Here is a 26,400-nt window from a genome sequence, read left to right on the forward strand (position 1 = left end):
GTAGAACATAACTTTGACCAATGTGGTAGTAGATAAGCCACCTTGTCCTCAATTTCATTAAATTATATAGGTTCCTTTCCTTTAAAGGTTTCAACATGTTTCCAAATGCAAAGCACATGTATTAAGACTGGGAATTATGTCATTTAAAAAAATGATACTAAGAAATAAGTTAGGAAGCTTATAAGTAATTATATACTAATCAGGTAATAGGATTTATATTTTAGCTATATTAACTCACAATTTAAGATTCTCCTCTACAGTGTAAGTTATAAATTATAGTCCTATAATCCAACTTTTACACAAAGCCCAAATTCTTAACAGTCTTTACAAACTAACAATATAGAGTACCTGTTCATGTTTGTTAATGTTTGATCAGCTGATGGTGCACCAATTCTTTTATTACCAGCAAGATTTTTACCACCACTCCCAGTGTACGTGAATTCATCACCTCGGTCCTGCAGGAGAACATTTTTGGCATTAAAACACCTAAACCCAGGTATAATTCACCAATTCTTGTTTCAGAGTCAGAACTTTTGGTTCGGATGTTATAAGCTGACATGTTCTCTCAAGGTATCTATCTACCAAAATAAGGCAAAATTAAAATGCAATCTTGTGTGTAATATACCTTCAAGCTGTATCACTGTATCACTTGATCTAAAGATTTCATTTTAAAGTTATAGCTTCCAACACCTCCAAACATAGCTATTCTTATACAAATAATTTATAGAATGTTACAAAATAAGGTCTTATGGGTTGGGAGTATTGTTTAGTTTAATTCAATGTTATTAAAATCAACTTATCAATATTAATTTGTAGGTTCTTTACAGGGCACCATTTTAATAAATACTCCAAAACTGATTTCCCAACAGCAATCTATGCCATATCCAAGGCTTTTTTTTTTAAAAACATCTTTATTGGAGTATAATTGCTTTACAGTGGTGTGTTAGTTTCTGCTTTATAACAAAGTGAATCACCATATCCAAGTTTGCTGCTAAATATCAAACTTAAAAATCGTAACAGCATTGTAAGTTCCCCATATTTTACAGTCCATGGGTTTACTCAAATTATATTGGCATAAAACAATTACCTATCATTAAGAAGAAAGTTAGAAAAGAATTTGGATACTAAAAGTTGTATAGCATCTACTAAATGTGAAAAAAAACACGCCCAAAGAAGATATTAAAAACTAGCTCCACCAGTAGCTACAAATTTATATTGCTATTGTTTTTGCCTAATTCAGTACTTAAACCGAGAAAAGTAACTATCAGTATGTAAATTAATTCTAACACTATCTCAGTAGTGGTTCTTCTTCAATGCAAGATTATTTTAACTAGTTCAGACTGAACTTAAGATAATGAAGTTTTCTCTACTTAATTCTTGCTTGTAATAAAGGTCAATTATTTTGCATCTAGTTTTTCCTTTGATTAAAAGTCATAACTAAAATCTCATGGTTTTAAGTGTTTCCATATGTCCTAAAACCTTCATTCAATTCACTTTGTTGACCCAAAATTGAGGTCTATATTTTAAAGAATAAGGTGTTAAGGAATTTCATCTTCAGTGTATACTCCATTTGAAGGATTCTAATAAATAAGTACATCTAAAACAGTCCAGAATACTTCTTAAATTGATCAGATACAGTCTTCCAAATGGTATCTGGATTGACTTCACAATGCTCATATTTATAACCTTGTCGACTTTTAAAGTTGTAACTGTGGTAGTGCTATAAAGGAAAAAGTAGTGTGAACTAGGTAGGAGAGAGCATAATAGGGACAACCTAAGTTCAACAGTGTTTGAAACGTAAGAACAAAAACATTTCTGATTATTCTTCAAGCAGCAAATAATCATGTAAAAATAGTTAAATTCTATGTCATTATCTATGCTTGAATTCATCATTATACCATGAAAGCACACGGATGAAACAGACTGGAAGAAAATACCTGCAAACTACACATCCAGTGAACAGTAAAAACAAACAAAACCCACAACCCAATTAGAAAATGGGCAAAAGACCTGAAGAGCTACACCACCCAAGAGGATATACACATAGCAAATAAATAAATCATGTCCAACACTCTTAGCCATTAGGGAAATGTCAACTAAAACTACAATGAGCTATATCTACATACCTATCAGAATGGCTAAAAGAAAGCAACAACACTGAATGCTGGTGAGGATGCAGAGAAACTGAATCACTCATACACTGCTGATAAGAACAAGAAGTGGTACAGTCACTCTGGAAAATACTTCAGCAGTTTCTTTTTTTCCTTTTTTTTTTTGGCAGTTTCTTAAAGAACTAATCATGCAACTACCATACAACCCAGCAATTACACTTCTGGGCATTTATCCCAAAGAAATGAAAAATGAACACTCATATTTACAAAAAAACCTGTACACAATTTTTAATGCAGCATTATTTGCTGGAAATAACCAAGATGTTCTTCAATGGGTGAATGGTTGTACTGTGGTACACCCATATCCATGGAACACTACTCAGCAATAAAAGGGAATGAACTTTTGACACATGCCACAATTTGAGGATTATATGCTGAGTGAAAAAGAGCCAATCCCAAAGGTTATACACTATACGATTTCATTTGTAAAAATTTTTGAAGTGACAAAATTATAGAAACAGAGAACAGATTGGTGGTTGTCTGGGGTTAAGGGGGGTTGGGGGAGCAGATATAGTATGGTGGCTAAAAAAGGGCAACATGAGGGATCCTTGTGGTAAGGGAAATGTTCAGTGTCCTGAATGTATCAATGTCAGTATCCTGGTTGTGATATTAAACTATAGTTTCGCAAGATGTTACCACTGGCTGAACCTGAATAAAGGGCAAAGACATCTCTGTATTATTTCTAATGCTACATGTCAATCGACAATTATTAAAAATGTACATAAAAAAAGATGAAAAAAATGAAAAAAAAATGTAAATGAGTCCAAAATTAAAAATGAGCTCTAAAGAAAATGTGACTATTTTCACTGCAATAATCAGTACACACAAAGCTTAAAGACTGCCAATTGATTTACTTTTTAACTGGTAAAAAACTGACTACTTCAACATAAAAACGATGCTAAAAGAGATGGGATTTATCCTGGACAAAGCTTCTGTATTTTACTGAATGATCAAGACAGGTTCTAAAGAACAAGTTTGTATCATGACTTACTACTTCATCCGCAAATCCACCAGCCAGGACAAGAGAGTAAGCTCCATCATTACTTCGACCATGAATTCCACCAACATGGGGCCTATGGACACCCGCTTCGCTCACCTATAGCATCAAGAGAGACGCAAAATACCTTTGAACAGTTCGTTAAGTTACATTTACAAAATGGTTTCACATATGTTATTGTATCCTAAAAGCTTCAACTAAGAACTGAATATCACACAGAATTCTAAGTTTTGCTCACAGACTACTTCTCCCCAACTATATATCCTTCAGGTACTGAACTGATAACTCTTAAAACTGCTCAGGCCTAGAACTGTGTTTCAAAATAACTATTAAATAATTATTATCCTATGTCTATTGGTAATTCCAGCTCAGTTTGGGCAAAAAATAATTTACTATAAGTGCTCTAGATCTCTTTTTTTCTCATTTCTCATCTTTCATTATGGCACTGTTCCCTAGCCAAGTCAAAAAGGCAAGAGTCATTTCAGCCTCATTCTTCTGTATTCTTCAAACCCATCTGGTTGCAAATATTGCTGATTTGATCGCCTAAATCTCTCAAAACCATCTTTTTCTACTTTCACTGATATAAGCCTAGTTTGAGTATGAATACTTAAAACATACTCTTTTTCACTGCCTCCAGCAGTTTTGTTCCTTCAAACTCATTCTACCTATCACAAACAGAATGATCCTTTTAAGAACATATCTGCTTTTAATTTCCAACTGCTTAACATGTATTAAACAGTCTTAATAGTATATTAAGCCCAAGTTAAGTATTACATATTACCCTCTCTCAACCAGGCTGCTATCTACTTTCCCAGCCTTATCTTCAGCTTCTCCATTATGGAGCCTATACATCTGAGCCCAACTACTCAATGATAAACATACTACCCATTTTTCAGTTTATTCATGCAATTCTTCTATTTCAATGGCCTACTACTTTTCCCCATGTATCTTCAATGCTGGCTCACTTAAACTTAAGTGTCACTTCTTTGCGTACTTCAAACTCCCTAAGAGAAGTATTCTAATTCATTTGTTTATCACACAACTGTTCTTAGCAGAGTAAATCCAAGCCTGTATAGTGGGCTAGGTAAAGAGGCACATTAGAAGTTGATGAGAAGCTGATAAGAGCAACAGAACCTGGATTTAGGCCTTGGAAACACTTAGGTACTTTAGAGCATAGGACCATTTGATTCTCAACCTCACCAACCCCGATAATAAATCATGCTGAATCTTCCCTACTTCCTAAACTGCAAATCTGTCCTCCTAAATGCTTAGGCCAATGACCTCAGTCATCTTACACCATTATTAATGAGGCTTTTACAATCTGGGAATGAATGACAGGCATACAAAAAAAAGAAGCAAACAAAGAACAAGGCAATTAAAAATACACTAAGTGTATTTTATTATAATTTTTATTTCATATATAAATATTATAAATAATACATAGTATAAAAAATAGATCTTATTTATTATTGTATAGGCATACCTCAGAGATATTTCAGGTTTGGTTCCAAGACCACTACAATAAAGTAAATATTGCAATAAAGCGAGTCGCACAAATTTTCTGGTTTCCCAGTACATATAAAAGTCATATTTACACTATACTGTAGTCTTAAGTGTATGACAGCATTATGTCTAAAAAACGTACACACCTTAATTAAAAAATAATGCTGTCGGAAAAATGGCGCCTATCGACTTGCTTGACACAGGGTTGCCAAAAAGCTTCAATTTGTAAAAAACACAGTATTTGTGAAGTACAGTGAAGCAAAGCACAATGCAATGAGGTATGCCTGAACTCAGTTTTTTTTTTACTGTATTTATAGATCCAAAGTCATAATATAAGCCTTGAAAATTGATTTATTCAAAATTATGATATAACCATTGCAAGGATGAGAGGACAGAGTGTGTTAAACTAAATTGTTGTCTTCCATTGAAAGAGATTAATAAAACCAAAATATAAAGACAAAAGCCACACAAACATGTTATTTATAAATAAGGAGGTAAATTCAGAAAAAGTAACTTTAAAGTGATTGCCTCTTAGAAACAGAAAATGGTGAAAAAAGAGGGTAGGCTTTTAAAATATAAATCATACTCTAGTATTTAACTTTCCATGCTATGTATATGTATTACATTATTTTAATCTTAAAATTTTTATCAATGGTCTAAGCAATGGTCTAATTTTCCATAACGAAAAAATTACCTTTCTAAAGAAGAAATTAGAAAAGTACAAGAGTTTTCTTCAAGAGGAAAAGAGAAGTAATTTAATCCTTGGATTATCTGACATTTCCTCTAACCAATATCTTAACATTCATTCAAGAGGATAATCCCCAAAGAAAACACCCTAAGTGAGCTTCCTTGCAGATCAATGACATTAAATGAGAACTTACTGCGTGACTTAAAGATCTATTTCAAATATTAAATTCTTGGCAAGAAAAGTTCTTCAGAACACTTAATAACTTTAACTACCATAACTATAACAGAATAGTAAAACGAAGTGATTCAAAGGCTTAGAGGAAGCCTAATTCCATGATGTGTGCTCCTCTGTCTGCTAAGCTATGAGCAAGAGTCTACCCATCCTACAGGAAATCTTTCATTCTAACAACTGAATGCCATGTGATACTACCTAGGTTGGTCCATTTAGAATCAATCAACACTGCTACAATTTGAACTATACCCAATTTTACCCTTTCAACTAAGCCAATTTAAAACATACCTGAACTCTAAATCTCCAAGTCGATCCAACAGGAATTCCAGGAATAGGTCCATAATGATTAGAAGGAACAATAGTACATTCTCTAGTGCGACCAACACAGGCCATTCCCTACAAGGTACCGAACAAACTGAGAAATCAGTTATGTTAAATCTTAAAGAAAGCCCTTAATTCCCATAAAATGTGGATAAAATAAAAACAATTTATATGATTAATATTTAACAATTTATATGATTAATCAATATGGTTATTTGTTAATATTTCAGATTCGTAACATCATTTATACCGTTACTACTATTGGAACTGAAACACTGTAACTTGCATCACAGTTATAAACCTTATAACTAGGAAGAAAAAGAAACTTCCTTCTTTACCCTGCCCCAGTCTCTTCGGCTTTCAGTACTAGCTGATGGCATCTTTGCTTTCTTTTTACTCATCTTGAGTCTTTCGCCAGCCTTTACAACTTCACTAGAATCAGTTTTACAGGAAGGACAATACCTTAAAAAAAAAAGAAGAAAAGGAATTTTGATAATATTATATTAAAGCCAATAACAGATGGCCTTTCTAGGTTAGAACAAGTTTTAAGATGTAATACTTGGTGTATCTTACAGAGTTTCAGTTAGCATTTCAGTATTAAGCTTTTCAAAATATTTACATGATTAAGCTCACCGAAAAAAACTTGTCATTCTTTTAGAGAACTTAAAATATTTTATTATCAAATTCTCAAATGCAGTGCAAAAGCCAAACAAGGCTGTCCAATTTAAATGGCACCATAAACTCTGATCTTATCACTAATCCTCAGAGTGGAAATTATTCATTTAAAGTTTTTATCATTAAAGCAAAAGTGGTAAGAATAGATGATTCTAGACTGAACAATGATCCATGCAACTGATACATCTCCCCATCTAAATTGGTTATTAGAACTCTCAGATTCAAAAATGTATATAGTCTAATTGCAGGCATAATGAAATGTGATTGATATCTGCGTGCTGAACGGGTGCTGAACGGGTGTCCTGTCACCTTGCTAAAATCACATATTACCTCCAGAAAGCTTTCTGTAGATATTTTATGATTTTTCTAATTAGAGAATATTGCTGCAAATAAAATGTCCCCCCCCAAAAAGTATAGTTTATTATAACAAGTACACTGGATTCAAGGATGCTTGCTTATATTAGCTTTATCTCTAGCTCAATTTCAATTCTCTATACTTGTTTGTCCTTTAGTCTATCTGTAGTTGGTCATTCTACTGTAACTTGTACACCATTATAATCTGCCTTATATCATTTCTAAAAAGCAAAGCATAAGTATGTCTATAGAATGAGATGGGACTATTCTTGAGTCACCAAGAAATGGAAACTTTGAGTATATCCAAAGATCAACTGGCCACTCCCCTATTAGTCTTAGATTTCTTTTTCTATGCTTCCCATTTTATAATGATCTATGCCACGTGGCCTACAGAGTAAAGAAAATGACACCTGTACCCACTAGTTAATTTTGACTGCCTAATTATGAGACATGTAAACAATTCGGTCCCTGAGAAAATTAGCAGGGCAGTGAGATACAGAAACAAATTCAAGGTAAAATTATGTATGATACGGCAATAAATACTATCAAGTAAAATCCCTACTAATTTGGAAATCAGGAAGGCTTCCAAAAATTAATTTGTTGTAAGAAAGATTGTATTTTACCTGATGTGCTAACCCTATAACTACAATTTTATCAAAGATCTTACGGTGAAAGCAGATATTATCTCTGATGAGAAAATGAGTTCAGAGGTTAAATATCAGACAACATGATTTGGAGAAGTGGAAAAGAAGATTTAAGGTTAAGGAATTCCAGGTAAAGTGAAGGACCTCGACATGAATGTAGAAATACTCCACAGAGTAATCTAAGACAGTCTTCTAGTTATAGTCATCCCTGGGATCCATCTTTTCATCAGGTTTGTTAAGAACCCAGGCACTATTTTGGCACTGGGTAGGGATAAATGTTTGTGATCAAAATATTTGTAAACAGTTAAGGAAAACTAGTACATACAATGAAACAATTTCAGAAAGTGGTAAATGCTATAAAGGAAATACATCAGGGTTATGTGGGTGGTAATAGTGATTAGAAATGTTATGTGTCTTTAGATACAATAGTTAAAGCTTCTGAGGAGGCATTCCAGCTGAGATTCCTATCAAGAAGCCAGGTAAGACATTCCAGGCAAAGAGGCGTTAAATGTAAACGTCCTGAGGCATAGTAAGGAATGGTACGTTCTGAAGAACATAAAAGTAGTCGGGGGCAGGTCATAGATGGCAAGGGTTGAGATTTTATCCTAAACGCAACAGGAAGACATTAGGGGGTTTTAAACAGGTGAGTAACCTGATTCAGGACTTAGATCATTTTGCTGCTGTGGCACGAAGGATAGCTGGTAGACAATGTGAAAGCAAGACTAGTTACTATACAGTTCAGGGTAGAGATAGTGGTTTGAACTGGGTGGTGAGAGTAGAGAAACATTATGGAGAACTGTAAGATTTGCTCATGTGTTATTGGATGTGAGTGGGGAGAAGAGAGAATCAAAATTGTGTTTAGCTTTTTGGCCCTCAACAAGTGGATGAGATGATGATCGTATTACCTACTGAAAATTAGGTGAGGAGTGGGATTTTAGGGGACACGTTTGTGGAAATCAAGATCTCTATTTGGACTCACTAGTTTTGTGATACTAGTGAAGCAAGCAGTTGAATATAGGGAATATAAAGCTCAGGGAAGACTAGATCTGAAAATATAAATTCCAAGCTGTTTGCTTGGTATTTAAAGTTTCATGATTACATGAGGTCATCTAGGGAGCAAGGATGAAGAGAGAAAACATGGGTAGTGCTTTGGGAAACTCTGAAATGTGGTAGATGAGAGAAAACCAACAAGAGACCAAGGAAAGGCCGGTGAAGCTGGAAGAAAATGAGATTAGATGATATCATACCAACTACAAAAACAGAGTTAGCAGGTAAGCAGGACAGTAAGGAGAGGACTCAGAAGTGACCCTTGGGTTTGGCAACATAAAATGTGTAAGCCTAATATAAGCAGATATAGTTGAGTAGTGAGAGGGAAGGTCAGACTGGAGTGCTGGGGTATGGACAGGAGGAGAGGAAATGGAAATAATCAGTGGTGACAGCTCTGAGAAGCAAGGAAGTGGGCAGCTTTCTCCCACAATACAAAGGTGGGAGAAATGGGACCTAGGAAAGAGTGTGTATGTGCATGTGTTGTGAAAACAAAGAGATTCTAGGATACTAATGAGAATAACCCAGTAATGGCAATTCAGGAGAGGAATTAACTGCAGGAGTGAAGTTCCTCAAAATGCAAAAGGATACGAAACTGTGAGAGCAGGAAGAAAGGTTCGCGTTTAGTGAAGCAACACATCATCCACAGAAACAAAGAGGAAGAAGCACATGAGACTTCAGAGGAAATATAATTACTGGTGATGGTAAAATACAGGGTGTGACCATGCAAAGTAGCGGCAGAGGGTTAAAGGAAGAAGTTGTATCCTTTTTCTTCTTCCCCCACCCCTACACAGCCTCTGCTGTAATACAACAACCTTCCCAACAGGTGGGGAGAGACCAAAGGAATGGAGAACAATCTATTCTTCACAATGGTATCAGCTACGTAATGGTCATGTTAGTATTTCTGAGTACAGTCTGTCATCTCTTTAACTTAATCCTCCATGCTAACAACATGAACCGTAGTCTAAAAAGAAAAAACTTCCTAATATGACATCTTAAGAAGCGTATTATAACTTTAACTGGGAACATTTCCCCCCAGTCTCTTTTCTAATCCTTTCTCTTTGTAGCTAACACTACTCAGTAGAAGTATAGATTTTGGCAAGTATATTTGACCTTGGTGCCTGGTTCTACTATTAACCTCATATGATTATGTATGATAATCCATACAAAGCACTTTATTAGTGTCTTGCATGTACGAAGCACTTAACTGTTAAGTACCATTATAAAACATTCAATAGGCACATCTAAAATAACTGAGGGGTAGAGGGAACCATCTACAAAGGCTTCCCAGTTGAAGTCATACTTAAGTGAAAACCTGAAGGATGAGTATCATCCTGAAGTTACGCAAAGAGGAAAATGTTTCCAAGAAGAAAATGCATCAAGTGTAAACCCAGAGAAGATAGGGAACATGACTTATTTAAGAAGCTGAAAGATATTTAATCTGGCTAGGGTATAGAGTATTTGGGGAAATAAAAGAGGAAAGTGGTAAGGGATACAGTGGGAGAAATCAAGTAAAAAACACTGTGCAGGTCCCTGTACAGTAACATAAAGCCTCTGAAGCAAAGGAGTAACTATCAAATTTGCATTTTTGAAAGAACACAGGACTCATATTGGAGAAGGGACTGGAGGGATTAAAAAATGGAGCGAGAGACTGGGTCAGAAGCTGTTGTTATAACTGAATAAAGGGATCAATGCCAAATAACCATTAGTTATACAATTTTAAGCCCTTTAATATATACACTATGTAGGCCACTCTCGCCTTCTGAGATGGACCGCATTCTGCCTACAGAATGTGTATCTCTCTCAATAAATCTACCTCTTACCTATCAAAAAAATATATACACTATGTATCTTTAGAAATCTACTTTTGGTGTTTCAAAGACACATTTCACATTCAATTCTTAACACAGTAGCAACAAAAATCCCCTGATAATCATACCAGTATTCCTCTTCAGGGATCTTATCCAAAGGAGGATTCAGGCAGTAAATATGATAGGCCATGTTACATTCATCACACAGAACTTGCATGTTGGGTTCCTGCTTTCCACCACATATATGACAGGAGCAAGAACGGCATTTCTTATTTGGGTCTCCACCACAAAAGTCACATTCAGGGTCATTTTTCCCTATTAAGAACAAAATTATAGCAAGCCTAGTCTTAAAATCATTTTTATCTCTATGAATCTTATAAAGAAAAACCCATGAGAATAACACGCAGCTTTTTTAACAAAGAGAAAAGAACCATAAGAAATAATCCAGTATAGTACTTTAAAGTTCCCCAAATGTGCATCGAGATGCCTAGGGGCAATGCAGTGAACTCACAGGGCACCGTAAGATATATTAAAATTTCAAGCAAAATACAATACTTGAACAAAGTTGTTTGGATTTAACTACGTAATAAACGAAACTATTATGTAACACCTATTCTGCAGATCCAAACCTTTCCTTGTGGACTGAACTAGGAGGGGTACGGCTATTAGAAGTTAGCAAACCCATTTTGGTTTTGCTATGCCCCCAATATACTCTTCATTAGTAACAGTATCTAACAGTTTATTTATTTATTTTTATCTTACTTGTCAATTGGTTCAGAACTCTGGCAACTAACAGGTTCCGCTTATTGCCCCCCACCTCCCCCAACCCACCAGCCTCCCCCATCTAAACCCAAACACCTTCTGCCAAAATATTCACTTGAAATTATAAAATATACATATATACACAGAAATCTTATAGTAATGCTCACTAATACCAAAAGTAAAATTTAAATGTCAAAAGAGTAACAGCTGGACAGATTTTGTGTAAAATGAGGTAAGTTTATAAGAACTATAATACAGAGGTAGCCAAATATGTTAAATTCAAAAAGGAAATTGCAGAATAAATTTTTTACACAAAATTAACTGTATAGATACACAAAGATGAATTAGATAGATACAGAAAGATGTCTAGAATGACATATATTGTTAGAGTGATTACCTCTTGGGAGTTCTATAATTTATATAGTTCTATACTCTGAATTTCTTACAAATGCACACAATAAATTCGCGAGGAATTTACCATATCAGAGCTGATTGTTCATTAAGAGAAACAGGGAAGAAGTACCTGACAAATAAGAGACGGGGAAAGAAAATTGCCACTGATTTCAGTACTAACTTTCTGACTGATCACACTGCCTATTCTTGCTAATGAATGGAAGGTTACAATTTTGTTTCACTTCCACTAAGGTAGCTGTGACAACATATAAGTAATGGAAATTTCACAGACCTAAAATACCAAAGGTATGTTTAGATTTTTGGTTTGGAGAATGATCTGGTCAATGGCAATCTGGCTGTGAAATGGTTTCTTTACACAGAAGTTCAAAGCTGTAGCTATAACATGATTAGCATTAGACAGAGGACAGAACAACATATATATGCAGATACACTGAGAGAGAAAACACAAGAAAAACCTGGTCAATCTTCTTTTTCTATTGTGTTTTACTGAGAGCAAGTAAGTCACATTAAATAAGTTTACTTATCAAGTTTACCTTTATTCCTAGAATATAACCATACAGTCATAAACCATAGAAACAGTCATAAACCACAGAAACAGTCATACACAGTATGCCTTAAGGTTCTTAATTCACGTAGATGTATTAGCATCACAGCCTCAAAAAATGAGTATGGCTTAGACCAGTAACATGGAAATCTTATTTATTGATCTGTTAAAGGTCTTGTCTTGTTCTAATCTTGCACAACTGTGGTAAGAAGAGGTTAGGCAGAACTATTTAATCTTGAATATTTCTTTTCCCAGAATATACTAGACATTGACACACAGCATAAAGTCAATGAATTGTTCTCCAGAAAAAAAATCAGAATTGACAGAGTATGAGACACTGTAACCTATTTGCAAAGATAGTGACTGAACCATGAATGAAGACTTAGAATCTAGTCTGCCTCTGTTACCAACTAGCTACATGATATTAAGTAAAATATATGCAAGGAAGAGATAAGGCTACACTCTAACATCCTAACGATGACATAAACCTCATTCACTACCTCCCAGAAATTCAGGGCTCAACCAGCATTATTATTCTTAGGCTCTCTACTAGTATAAAAATAAGTCTCACTATTCAAAATTAATCTTAAATGGCCACAACATTACCAAAGTGGGTTTTTAATCTGGACAGACTCTATAATAAAGGAAACAGCAAGAAAATGGCAATAAAATGCCAAGATGAGAAAATATTTTTTGAAGACAAATCTTATCATTTGAGAAAAATCCATTAAACCAAAATAGATCTTACATCAAAATGGTTGTCTTGAAAATAAATTTGTATGGTCTACAATTTTATACTTTCTCAAAAGTTATTCCCTGGCCAGTTAAAATGGCAATCATGAACAATAAATGCAGTCTCAGCCCGTAAGAAAAATCCATACTTAAAAACTTTCCATCTGCCAATGAAAGAGGATGGGCTCCAGGTTTCTCGATCTTGAAGATTTCATTTATGAATCTTATCTGACAGTCATTTAATTTTCCTTCAGAACCCCTGTTTAAAAAAGGAAGAAAGGTTAACCTCTGCCAGCAAAATCTAAATCACACACAAATAGTAATTAAAAGTCAGTTTGGAAACTCGCTGAACACTTCCTATTTACAAATGGGGATTACAGCTATTCTAATCACTGAGTTATTGCTTCCAGCAGTAGGAAAAGTCCAATGATTAATATTTGAAGTTAAGTGTCACTTTTAATATCAGGAAAAAAAATTCAAGACTCAGATCATCTGGTGAGAAGATAGCTATCTTGTAAATTTAATTTAACTTAAAGACTAGGTAAAATGATACTCCCAATTAAAATGAAAGATTTAAACATATTTCCAATAAATATGGCAAGTTTCTGGGTAAATAGATGACCTCTTATTACAAAGAAAAGTCTTTCAAATACTAAGCCATATTTTTCATAGCCACGTTTATAGCTGTTTGCATATACTTCTTCAAAGTTTCTTGCTGTGACTGTGGATTTGTATAATTCTTTTAATTTATCAACTTTTGCTTTGTATTTTTGAAGATATATTATTGGGTACATACAGATTAAGGATCCTTAAATCTTATGAAATGTCTTTGTATCTCTAGTAATGCATTTTGTATCAAAAGTGTACCTTTGGTTTTTTTGATTACCATTTGCTTGGTGACTTTTTCAATCATTTCACCTTTTAAAACTTTTAATGTCAAATGCAGAAAATTTATAGATAAATGTATGGTTTAGCCAATTATAAGGTACACATCCTTGTAATCAGCCATGACAAGAGATAGGACTGTCAACTACCTCAGTAGTTCATGTCCTCCCTCCCAGTCACAACCTCTTCACTCCCTCCCATGAGTTATATTTACCTTAATTTTCTTCAATCTTCTCACCTGTCTGCCTAAGTATATGATATAGTTTTGTGTTTCAAAAACTAAATTCCCAATATTTTTCCTTATAATTTGTTGAAGAAGCCCCACCATTTGTCCTATAGAGTTTCCCATGGTCTCGATTTTGATACCTGCATTCCCAAAGTGTACTTTAGTTTTTTCTGTCATTTATATTTCCAGTAAATCAGTAGTTGGATCTGGAGTAAAGGCTGAAAACCCTTGGTTTGATGCCTGTTTTTAACAATAAAGTTTTACTGGAACACAACTATGCCTATTCGTTTATGTATTCTCCATGGCTGGTTTCACGCTATAACAGCAGAGTTGAATTGCGACAGACCATCTGGCGGCCAAAGGTTAAACTATTTACTATCTGTCCCTTTATAGAACAAAACTGCTGACCCTTGCTCTAAATGTTTACTCAAATCCAGGTTCATTTTTTGGGTAAAACTGTCTATAGGTCTATTTTCATCAGTAAGCACCTAATTATTTAGTTGTCTTTTCCTACAGCAGCCATAGATGCTCAATGCCTAGATTAATTCACTGGGAATTGGAAAATGTTGGTATTCTAGTTCTTTCATTCCTTTTTTACTTATTTGCTGGAATAATTCCATAAAGAGAAACCTGAGCTCATCAATTACTTGGTGACTCAGTGTTATAGCTCATATAACAAATATAGATGAAATGCTTTCTTTAGCAGTTTAAAAAACATAGTTCTCAAACATTCTATGTAGTTGACTGATGAGTTTCTATGTAACTAGGAGTTCACGTATTTGAGGTGTTTCAATCCACGCTAGATATTTTCCTTATTGATGTTCAAATCGCCTCATCTTTGGCCAATGGGATATTCCAGCTGATTCTCAAATCTTTCTGACAAGAATTTAGCAATCTTTGTGGGCTTCCTTGTTATGTGCAAGACAAGATTTTTGTTCTCAGTTGATCTTGTACATTTTCTGCCCCCACCCGGTGTCTTTATTTTTTTAATAGATCTTTATTGGAGTGTAATTGCTTTACAATACTGTGTTAGTATTACAATACTGTATTAGTTTCAAAGTGAATCAGCCATATGCATACATATATCCCCATATCCCCTCCCTCCCACCCTCCCCATCCCACCTCTCTAGGTCATCGCAAAGCACCGAGCTGATTTCCCTGTGCTATGCTGCTGCTTTCCACTAGCTATCTATTTTACATTCGGTAGAGTATGTAGATGCTACTCTCAATTGGCCCCAGCTTCCGACCCCCGACCGCCCCCCCAGCCTGTAGTCTTATCTCCAAGGAAGCCTAGTTTCTTTTAGGTGGAAATGGTTATTTTAAGACCACAATTTAGGCACTAGAAAAGCTTTCTAAAACTGGATTGATCACTATTTCTAGACCAAGCTACAAAATTTAGACATACACATTAATACACGTACAAGATACCTCATGAGTTCATGCAAACACTTTCTGTTCAAATTCAGGACTAAAGGATAAGTCTGCTTTTGACAAGGCAATTATTTCTCTTTCTCCTTTCCCCCACAATCAGAAAATCCTAGTTCTCAAAGACACCAGGGATGCCTAAATTAGAATGCTACAAGTACTTCTTTGCTTTACCCCACATTACATATGACATTTTCACCAGTTGTCATTATGACTACAGAAAATACTTTAAAATTTCTTTGTGTATTTCTGCCATGTCTTACAGTTATATCTACAGTGTCAGACCATAAAACCATTACATACTACACTTTCTCCTTTATGTACCTCCCTCTAGTCCCAGTTCTAGATGCAGAGATATTTTTAATGTTTATCACTACTCTATGTCAAATTGCCTACAGTCATCTTGATGGTCTGAAACTAGTTCTCTACAAGATTTCCCAAGAAGGGTTCATGAGAACAATTCCTCCCCTAGTTCTTACAAGTTAATGACAGCTTGTCTCCAGCCTTTATACTGAAGGCCAGTTTGGCTAGACTTAAAATTCTTGGCTTACCTTTTCTTGACTCATGGATGTCTTTCTGGGATGTTTTCCTTGTAAGGGTGTTATCCTGGTTCCTTATTTTTTCTTTTTCTTCTAATTTTGTATGGATTTCACATCAATGTTTTTCTTTTGCTTGTTTTTATAAAATTTTCTTGACCCTTTAGAGGGTATAACTTCAATTAGGTTTGCTAGATCACAGCCACAGAGCTCCACATAACTCAGTTTTGTTGTTGTTGCTTTTTGGAGAAGCATTCAAAACTACGGCAGCTAAAATCTAATCTGATAGAAAGCAGATCAGTAGTTTGAGGCCAAGGTTGAGGGTTGTAGTAGTAATTGTGACTCTGATGGAGCCCACAGGGACTTTTGGTGGGGGGTAATGAAAAGGTTCTATATCTTGATTACAGTGGTGGCTTTATACGGTACATATTGCTTTAAGTAAATTTTGCCTCAAAAATTAATTTAAAAAATGACGCTATAGAAACTTCCTTTTGGTATCTCCTGGCTCTATTCCCCTGCCCTATTTTTAACTGGACCCTTTTTTCCTTTGTCTTTACTGTTCCTGTCCTACTCAATTTGGACTGCATTCCTAGTAGTTTATTCTCAATATGGGACTTTGTCCTGGAATGGAACTTTAGCTGACTAATTTTGAGAGTTCATAGGGCTCTAATCTCTTCAGACCTTACTGCAAACTGCATATACTCATCCAAACTGGGGTGCATACCCATTTCTGGCTTCAGCTGCTGTATTAGTTAACTATTATTACATAACAAGTCACCACAAAACTAGCAGTTTAAAACAAAAATTACCTCAGTTTCTGTGGATCAGCAATTTGGAAGCAGCTTAGCTGGGTAGTTCTGGCTCATGATCTTTCTTGAGGTTTCAGTCAAGCTGTTGACCAGACCTACAGTCTCATCTAAAGGCTCAACTCGGGGAAGACCAACGGGCTGTCTGAATTCTCACAACATAACAGCTGGCTTCCACCAGAGGAAGTGATCTGAGAGAGCCCAAAATGGAAGCTTCCATAACCCAATCTCAGAAGTGGTATACCATCACTTCTGCCATATTCTACTGGTCACAAAGAGCAACCCTAATAAAATGTGGGAGGGAACTATGTTGTTGAGTACCAGGAAGAAGGAATTATTGGGGGTCATCTTAAAAGATGGCCACCATAGCTGCTACTCTCAGGTGAGATAGGTTGCTGAGGTAACTTACTATTTTGGAGTTCTTGGGTCAATCATATATCCTGTTACCCTCTTCTTCCTCTTGTAATAGTTACCAATACCGCACAGGTCTTGTAGCTTTCAGTTGTTTATCTCAGCAGCTATCTTGGTGTTTGTGGGAGATACCACATCACCCTAAATGTCTGTAGATACTGCCCTTAATTTTTGGATTAGATCTTTTCGTTCTATTTGTTTTTATAAGGATATCTAGGAAGATTAAAATCTATGCTGTTGCCCTCTTCCTAGAATCCCATCCATCCTTATATTTTCAACTTCTGTGATTTCATATTTAAGGAGATTTTCTTATAAGTAGCCTAAGAGTTTTGTTTTTATTTTAATCTAGTCTGTTGATCTTTGTCTTTATAATATTTAGTTCATATATAGTTAATATAATTGATGATATATTTGTTGCTACCATTTTACCATGTCTTCTATTTTATCTACCTTTTTGTCTTAGTCTTCTTGATTGCCTTCTTTTGTATTATTCTATTTCCACTCTTAATTTGCTAATATTTTATTAATTTTTAGTGGTTCTTAGAGAATGCACCATGCAAACCTGAAAAATCAATCTGCTTTACGTTTTACTTTCAGTACTTTCCTGATCACGTCAGAATCTCAAAGCTTCATTTACTAATCCCATCTTTCACATGGTTATCATGATTTTATTCTACACATATTTTAATCTTATTTTTTCAGTAGTCTATTTGTACTCAAATAGTTACCCTTCCTCTGTTCATAATTATTTCCTATATTTCCTTATTTCTATCTGAGATCATCTTCCTTCTGCTTAAAGAACTCCCTTTAGTATTTCTTTTAGTGCAAGTCTGTTGGTTGGTATTCTCTCAGGTGTGGTCTGACGTCTTTATTTTGGTTTCATTTTTGTAGTATATTTTCATTAAAAATGTATTTCTAAGTTGAGAACTTTTAAAGTTAGTGTTTTCAGATGCCATTCCACTGTCTTCTAGCTTACACTACTCCTGGTTAAAACTCAGCCGTCTTCCCTTTGATTCTACCTTTAGTTTTCAGCAGCCTTATTGCAATATGCCACTGTTTTCTTTTTAATTATCCTGCTTAGGAACTACAAAACTTCAATCTTCGACTGACGTCTTTTATCAGTTTTGGAAAATTCTAGCTATTACATTTTCAAATAGTTTTCACCCTACTCTCTTTTGGGGAACTACAAAAAGATGTAAACACACCTCTTCACAAAGTCCCACATATATAACAGTCTTTTCTGTATTATTTTCCATTATATTTTCAATGTTTTAGTTGGATATTTTTCATTGACTTGCCTTTGAGTTTATCCTATCTTCTGCTGTGTCTTATCTGCTGATAAACCAACCTAAGGAACTCTTAGTTGTAGAAACTGTATTTTTCACTTCTTATTCTCCATATGATTATTTTATAGATTCTAATTCTCAGTTGAAATTCTCTATCTTTTCAACTATTTTCTTAAGCATATTAATTATAATTACTTTAAAGTTCCTGCCTGATAATTTGATAAAGATCACTTATGACTCCATTTCTGTTATTGGTTTATCTTCTTCTGGTTTTTTATTATGTGGCCCTGTCTTTTGGTAGCACAGTATTTTTGATTCCATGGTAGATAGTGTATTTAAAACATTAGAGGTGGGCTTCCCTGATGGCACACTGGTTAAGAATCCACCTGCCAATGCAGGGGACATGGGTTCGAGCCCTGGTCTGGGAAGATCCCAGACCACAACGGAGCAACTAAGCCCGTGTGCCACAACTACTGAGGCTGCGCTCTAGAGCCCGTGAGCCACAACTACTGAGCCCGTGTGCCACAATTACTGAGGCTGCGCTCTAGAGCCCATGCTCCACAACAAGAGAAGCCACCACAATGAGAAGCCCGCGCACCACAACGAAGAGTAGCTCCCGCTCTCCGCAACTAGAGAAAGCCCGGGCACAGCAACGAAGACCCAATGCAGCCAAAAATAAAAGAATAAAATAAATAAATTTAAAAAAAGAAAGAAAAGCGTCAAAAAAAACACATTAGAGGCTTCAGACATTATCTTACCATTAAGAAGGTCCAATCTTCCTTCTGCTGGAGAGATACTACAGTGGTTTAACATTTTAATTAGCAACTCTGCTGAGGCAAGGCTGGTTTTTCAGCTTTGGTAACGTTTAGTCTATCTGTCTGCCTTAACCATCTACAGTTTTCAACTAAGAGCCTGTTGTATATTCTGTGGGTCCACTCCACCAGGGATCCCCAAATTCATGTTTGCCTTCTAAGACTGCTAAAAACTCCACTTTGTTTTTTACTTATGTTTTTAGTCTCCTGCCTAGGAAAACCCAGTATTTGGCAAAAGTCCTAAGAGAGCACAGGTTATATGCTTGAGGCATCCCACATATCTGCCAACAGCTCTGATTTCTTGTCCCTACACTGCCGCCAGTTGTTCAGTGAGGTTTGCCCTGTATCCATAATTAGCATAGTCCCCAGGGTAAAAAGCAACTACAAAAGCTAACTGTCAGGCTTCCCTGGTGGCGCAGCAGTTAAGAATCCGCCTGCCAATGCAGGAGACAGGGGTTTGAGCCCTGGTCCGGCAAGATCCCACATGCTGTGGAGCAACTAAGCCCGTGCGTCACAACCACTGAGCCTGTGCTCTAGAGTCCGCATGCCACAACTACTGAAGCCCACACGCCACATCTACTGCAGGCCGAGCACCAAAAGCCTGCGGCTCTGCAACGAGAGAGGCTACCGCAATGAGAAGTCTGCGCACTGCAACGAAGAGTGGCCCCTGCTCGCTGCAGCTAGAGAAGGCCCGCGCTCAGCAATGAAGACCCAATGCAGCCATAAATAAATAGATAGATAAATAAATAAATAAAATAAATTAAAAAAAAAAAAGCTAACTGCTTCCTAAGGTTCTTCCCTTTCCAGAGTCATACCCCTGGTAGTTCTCCTTACTTCTCTGCTGCCTTTCAGATGACAACTGTACTTGATCTGGCTATTCTAGTTGTTCTAGGTAAGAATGCTGATCTGCAGCCAGCTATTCCACTCCACCTGGAAAGAGAAACCTTCTATGGGCTTCAATAAAGTCACAAAATCAGACAGCTTAAAACTAAAATCACTTTTCCAGTCATTTATCATTTTAAGTTGAAGACTTACTACATCCATTTCCTCTTGACTAAACTAATGAAGGCATAGATCACAACCAAAACAGGTAGTCAATTCATTCCTTCAGGAAACACCCTATTTCACTGAAATCTAATAAACAATTGTAAAAATACACTATTTTATATACTACCAAAAAAGAAACTGGCCTGCAATGGGTCAGTATAAGAAGAACCCTCAAATAAAGTTGGGACACCAAATGAAAGCTAACAACTATAAGATATATTATTTTATGAAACCTCAAGCAAGAAAAAAGCCTGAGATGAGCAGTCTAAGAAGGACCCTCAAAGCTAGGACAACAAATGGCTTCTCTCATGTTGAAGAAAAATGGCAAATAAACCACCCTGCAGATACAGAAAATAAAGATGACTGTGTTTCAATATTACCCCTGGGTATAAGGAGAAAAAGTATCCCCTGAGAGTTGAACCACAGGCATACCTTGTGGTCTGCAGATATGAATTCATACTACCTGTGTGGTTTAAAAAAGCTCAAGCAGGAAATTTAACTTCAAGTTAGATGGCACTCCAAGGTGACTAGCAGAAGTAAACTCAAATATCTGAAAGAACCCAACTTTAGTCAGTCCAATAGCAATTTTAAGATACATCATAATTTCAGATGTTAAAATATGGAAAACCGTTAATTTCAGATTCTATGAAGTATTGTATTTACTGAACGTTTATTTTAACTAGTGCTTAGAACAGGGCCTGACACACAGGAGCGAACAACAACAACAAAAAAATCAAAGCATTAACATTCCAGTGGTATGCTTGGCAGAATAATAGGCCCCAAAGACATCTATGTCCTAAGCCCAGGAACCTGTGAATATGTTACCTTATATGGCAAAAGGGACTTTGTTAATGACCTTTAAATAGGATTATCTAGATAGGCCCAATGTAATCACAGGGGCCTTGAAAAGTAGAAAAGGGAAGAAGAAAGAGCCTGATGAAGATGTGACTACAAATGAACAGTCAAAGATACAATTTTGTTGGCTTTAAACATGGAGAAGTGGGCCGCGGGCCACAGGCCAAGGAATTGGGAGGCCCCTAAAATCTGAAAAAGGCAAGGAAGTCAATTTTCCTTCAGTCTCCAAAAAGGAACACATCCCTGCCGACACTGCTTTTAGCCCAGTGAAACTCATAAGATTTCTGACCTACAGAAGTGTAAAATAGTAAGTTCTATTATTTAAGCCACTAAGCCTGTGGTAATTTGTTATAGCAATAACAAGAAACTAATACAAGTAGGGCAAGAGAAAATAATAAATGTCAGGTGATAATCAGTATCATAAAGAAAAATAAGTTAGACTACGGGAGAATTCAATCATATACACACACACCTATGCCTGGTATCTGTCTGTCTGTATTGTTTTACATAGCGTGATCAAGAAAGTTGTCTTTCGAAGTGATATTTGAATAAAGAAATAAAACAAAAGACAAAGTAAGCCAAATGAATATCTGTGTGGAGCAGACCAGTCAGAGGAAACAGCATGTACAAAAGCTCTGAAACAGGAGCGTGTTTACATGATTAAGCAACACAAGGAGGCCAATATGGTTGGAATACAGTGAGCTTTGATTTATAACTTGATATGGACATCAAGTTCATAGTCTGTAAGAATGGTACATTCAATAATCAGATCACTAGAGATGGCATGATAAACAACTATGGATACAATTTAGTAAATAAAACCCTAAAAAATGACACAAAATACACTAAGTACATCCATAGTTTTAGTAAGGTTAAAATTTTTTTTTTGCTATAGGATTCAAATTCTACTTAGGAATATCTAATCTAGTATAATTTCATACAGTATTAAATATACAAGAGTAAGTGACCAAAGTTTTGAAAAACTGATTTAAACCCTAGACTTCTGTTTTGAATTTTCTTCAAAGCTAAAATAGAAACAGAAAATGGCAAGCTAAAAATAGAATTTTGTTAACTAGAATTAGTTTAAGCATATTCACTTTTTGGTACTCACAAATTAAAAATTAGATACAAGCATGAACTTTAACTCCAAGTTCCCTTATCAAATCTCCAAGGCAGATTACAAATCATGTCCTCTGTTTCTTCCTTTGTACCTTCAATACAATAGAGAGGATCAAAGCCGAACGTTAGTTTTTTTGTAAATGTCTAGTATACGCCATGATCAAGTGGGATTTATCCCAAGGATGCAAGGATTTTTCAGTATCTGCAAATCAATCAATGTGATACACCACATCAACAAATTGAATAAAAACCATATGATCATCTCAACAGATGCAGAAAAAGCTTTTGACAAAATCCAACACACATTTATGATAAAAACTCTCCAGAAAGTGGGCATAGAGGGAATATACCTCAACACAATAAAGCCCATTTATAACAAACCTACAGCTAACATAGTACTCGGTGAAAAGCTGAAAGCATTTCCTCTAAGATCAGGAATGAGACAAGGATGTCCACTTTCACCACTTTTATTCAACATAGTTCTGGAAGTCCTAGCCACGACAATCAGAAAATAAAAGAAAATAAAAGGAATCCAAATTGGAAAAGAAGTAAAACTGTCACTGTCTGCAGATGACATGATACCATACACAGAAAATCCTAAAGGTGCTACCAGAAAATGACTAGAGCTAATCAATGAATTTGGTAAAGTTGCAGGCTACAAAATTAATATACAGACATCTGTTGCATTTCTATACACTAACAACAAAAGATCAGAAAGAGAAATTCAAGAAACTATCCCATTTACCATCGCATCAAAAAGAATAAAATACCTAGGAATAAACCTATCTAAGGAGGCAAAAGACCTGTACTCCGAAAACTGTACGATGCTGATGAAAGAAACAGAAGATGACAAACAGATGGAGAGATATATCATGTTCTTGGATTGGAAGAATCAATATTGTCAAAATGACTATACTACCCAAGGCAATCTACAGATTCAATGCAATCTCTATCAAATTACCAATGGCATTTCCATAGAACTAGAACAAAAAAAATTTTAAATTTGTATGGAGATACAAAAAACCCCGAATAGCCAAAGCAATCTTGAGAAAGAAAAATGGAGCTGGAGGAATCAGGCTCCCTGACTTCAGACTATACTGCAAAGCTATAGTCAACAAAACAGTAATGGTATTGGCACAAAAACAGAAATATAGAACAATGGAACAGGATAGAAAGCCCAGAAACAAACCCATGCACCTACGGTCAATTAATCTATGACAAAGGGGGCAAGAACATACAATGGAGAAAAGACAGTCTCTTCAGTAAATGGTGCCGGGAAAACTGGTCAGCTGCATGTAAAAACATGAAATTAGAACATTCTTTAACACCATACACAAAAATAAATGCAAAATGGATTAAAGACCTAAGTGTAAGACCAGATACTATAAAACTCGAGGAAAACGTAGGCAGAACACTCTTTGTGATAAATTGCAGCAAGATCTTTTTTAATCTGTCTCCTAGAGTAATGGAAATAAAAGCAAAAATAAACAAATGGGACCTAACTAAACTCAAAAGCTTTTGCATAGCCAAGAAACCATAAACAAAATGAAAAGACAACTCCCAGAATGGGAGAAAATATTTGCAAATAATTTGACGGCCAAGGGATTACTCTACAAAATTTACAAACAGCTCATGCAGCTCAATATCAAAAAACAAACACCCAATCAAAAAATGGGCAGAGGAACTGAACAGACATTTCTCCAAAGACATACAGATGGCCAAGAGGCACATGAAAAGATGCTCAATATTGCTACTTATTAGAGAAATGCAAATCAAAACTATAATGAGGTATCACCTCATACCAGTCAGAATGGCCAACATCAAAAACTTTACAAACAATAAATGCTGGAGAGGGTGTGGAGCACCCTACACTGCTGGTGGGAATGTAAATTGGTACAGCCACTATGGAGAACAGTATGGAGGTTCCTTAAAAAACTGAAAATAGAGCTACCATATGATCCAGCAATCCCACTCCTGGACACATATCTGGAGAAAACCATGGTCCAAAAGGATACATGCACCCCAATGTTCATTACAGTGCTGTTTACAATAGCCAAAACATGGAAGCAATCTAAATGTCCATTGACAGAGGAGTGGATAAAGAAGATGTGGTACATATATACAATGGAATATTACTCAGCCATTAAAAAGAATGAAATAATGCCATTTGCAGTAACATGGATGGACCTGGAGATTATCATACTAAGTGAAGTATAACACAAATATCAAATGATATCACTTATATGTGGAATCTAAAAAAAAATGATACAAATGAACTTATTTACAAAACAGAAATAGACTCACAGACTTAGAGAATGAACTTCCCAGGGGGGAAGGGTGGAGGGAGGGATAGATTGGGAGTTTGGGATTGACATGTACATGCTGCTATATTTAAAACAGATAACCAGCAAGGACCTACTATATAGCACAGGGCACTCTGCTCAATAATCTGCAATAACCTAAATGGGAAAAGAATTTGAAAGAGAATAGATACTTGTATATGTATAACTGAATCACTTTGCTGTACACCTGAAACTAACACAACGTTGTTAATCAAAAAGAATTTGTTAACTAGAATTAGACAGTTTAAGCATATTCACTTTTTGCTACTCACAAACTAAAAATTAGGAACAAGCATGAACTTTAACTCCCAGTTCCCTTATCAAATCTCAGAGGCAGATTAAAAATCATGTCCTCTATTTGCTTCTTCCATTGCACTTTCAATACAATAGAGAGTATCAAAGATGAAGGTTAGTTCTTTGTAAATGTATAGTAAAATTGATAAACCTTTGGTGAGATTAAATCACAAACTAAACTCAGGAATGAAAAAGGGAATAACATTAACAAAGACTATACAGGTTAAAGATGAGGCTATCCAAACTTATGACAATAAACTAAAATTAAAATAGGTTCCTAGAAAATTAAATCCTATTTCAAGAATAGAAAATCTGAATAGTTCTATAATCATTACAGAAATCAAAAAACCTTCTCACAAAGAAAACTCAGCCCCAAAGGACTTTACTGAGAAGTTTTAACATTCAAGCAAAGGACACAAAACTCTACCATAAAATAGAAAAATATTACAGCACACGATAATTTTATAAAACCAACGTAATTTGGAAAGGATAGCTAAGATAGGAAAGTTAATACACAAATTTCACTCATTAACCTAAATGCAAAAATCCTATACAAAATATTGTCAAACCAAATCCAGGAAAGCATACCTACAAAATACCCGTCAAACATTATAATTATTGGTAAAACTTTCAAAGAGATATCAGGAGAAAAAAAAGATGCCTGCTCTCACCACCTCCTTTCAGCAATGTACTAACAGGCAACTGGTGAATGAAGACAAAAGTTAGCAATCAAAGGAAAACTACAACACAAAAATGTCATAATTCACAGATTACAATTATAAAAATCCTGAAACAATCTACATGTGAATTAAAATTATTAACTCTAGTAAGGCTAATGGATCCAAAATCAAAGGTTACTTATATACCAGTAACAAAGAGAAAAATGAAATTTAAAAAGGATTTATAATAACAAGTGGTATCTGAGGTTAAATAAGGATAACAGACACATAAGATCAGACCTCTGGAGAGAATTATATCAGGCTGAACCATATAATGGCCAACATTCAAATATTTTGAATCTATAAAAACATTTCATATGGTTCCACCTAATAAAAACATGACAAAATCATAATAAAGACCTAAGTAAATGGAGAGAAATCACACCCATGGATTACATTTAATGGAGTACCTATCAAATTCCCAATGGTTTTTATGTAGAAATTACCAAAATGACTGGAAAACGCGAATGAAATTACACAGAGCTAAGAACAGAGAAGAACTATTGAAGCACAAGGTAGAAGACCTGCTCTGTCATATTATGAAAGCATGGAACTTATATAAGGACACTCAAAACAGACCAATGATACAGAATAGAGACCAGATGGATGCATCAAATATAAAGATATGTGGGGCTTCCCTGGAGGCACAGTGGTTGAGAGTCCACCTGCCGATGCAGGGGACAAGGGTTTGTGCCCCGGTCTGGGAAGTTCCCACATGCCGCGGAGCGGCTGGACCCGTGAGCCAT

General features: G+C 35.5%; 1 protein-coding gene across 3 annotated transcripts in view; it reads right to left on the reverse strand.

The window, feature by feature from the left end:
* UHRF2 (ubiquitin like with PHD and ring finger domains 2) overlaps positions 1-26,400 on the reverse strand; it is a 74,870-nt gene that overhangs the window by 11,880 nt on the left and 36,590 nt on the right. For all 3 annotated transcript variants that reach the window (XR_002176325.3, XM_019934822.3, XM_033858108.2), the window contains exons 5-10: positions 13,041-13,150; positions 10,568-10,754; positions 6,250-6,373; positions 5,879-5,986; positions 3,163-3,267; positions 349-455 (exon numbers count right to left, since the gene is read on the reverse strand). Coding sequence is in view for 2 of the 3 variants with exons in the window: in XM_019934822.3 (XP_019790381.1) it covers positions 349-455; positions 3,163-3,267; positions 5,879-5,986; positions 6,250-6,373; positions 10,568-10,754; positions 13,041-13,150 (741 nt within the window). In the remaining variant the exon portion in view is untranslated. The remainder of the gene's footprint in view (positions 1-348; positions 456-3,162; positions 3,268-5,878; positions 5,987-6,249; positions 6,374-10,567; positions 10,755-13,040; positions 13,151-26,400) is intronic.

This window comes from Tursiops truncatus, chromosome 6 (assembly GCF_011762595.2).
Source record: "Tursiops truncatus isolate mTurTru1 chromosome 6, mTurTru1.mat.Y, whole genome shotgun sequence".
In the NCBI taxonomy this organism is placed as follows: Eukaryota; Metazoa; Chordata; class Mammalia; order Artiodactyla; family Delphinidae; genus Tursiops; species Tursiops truncatus.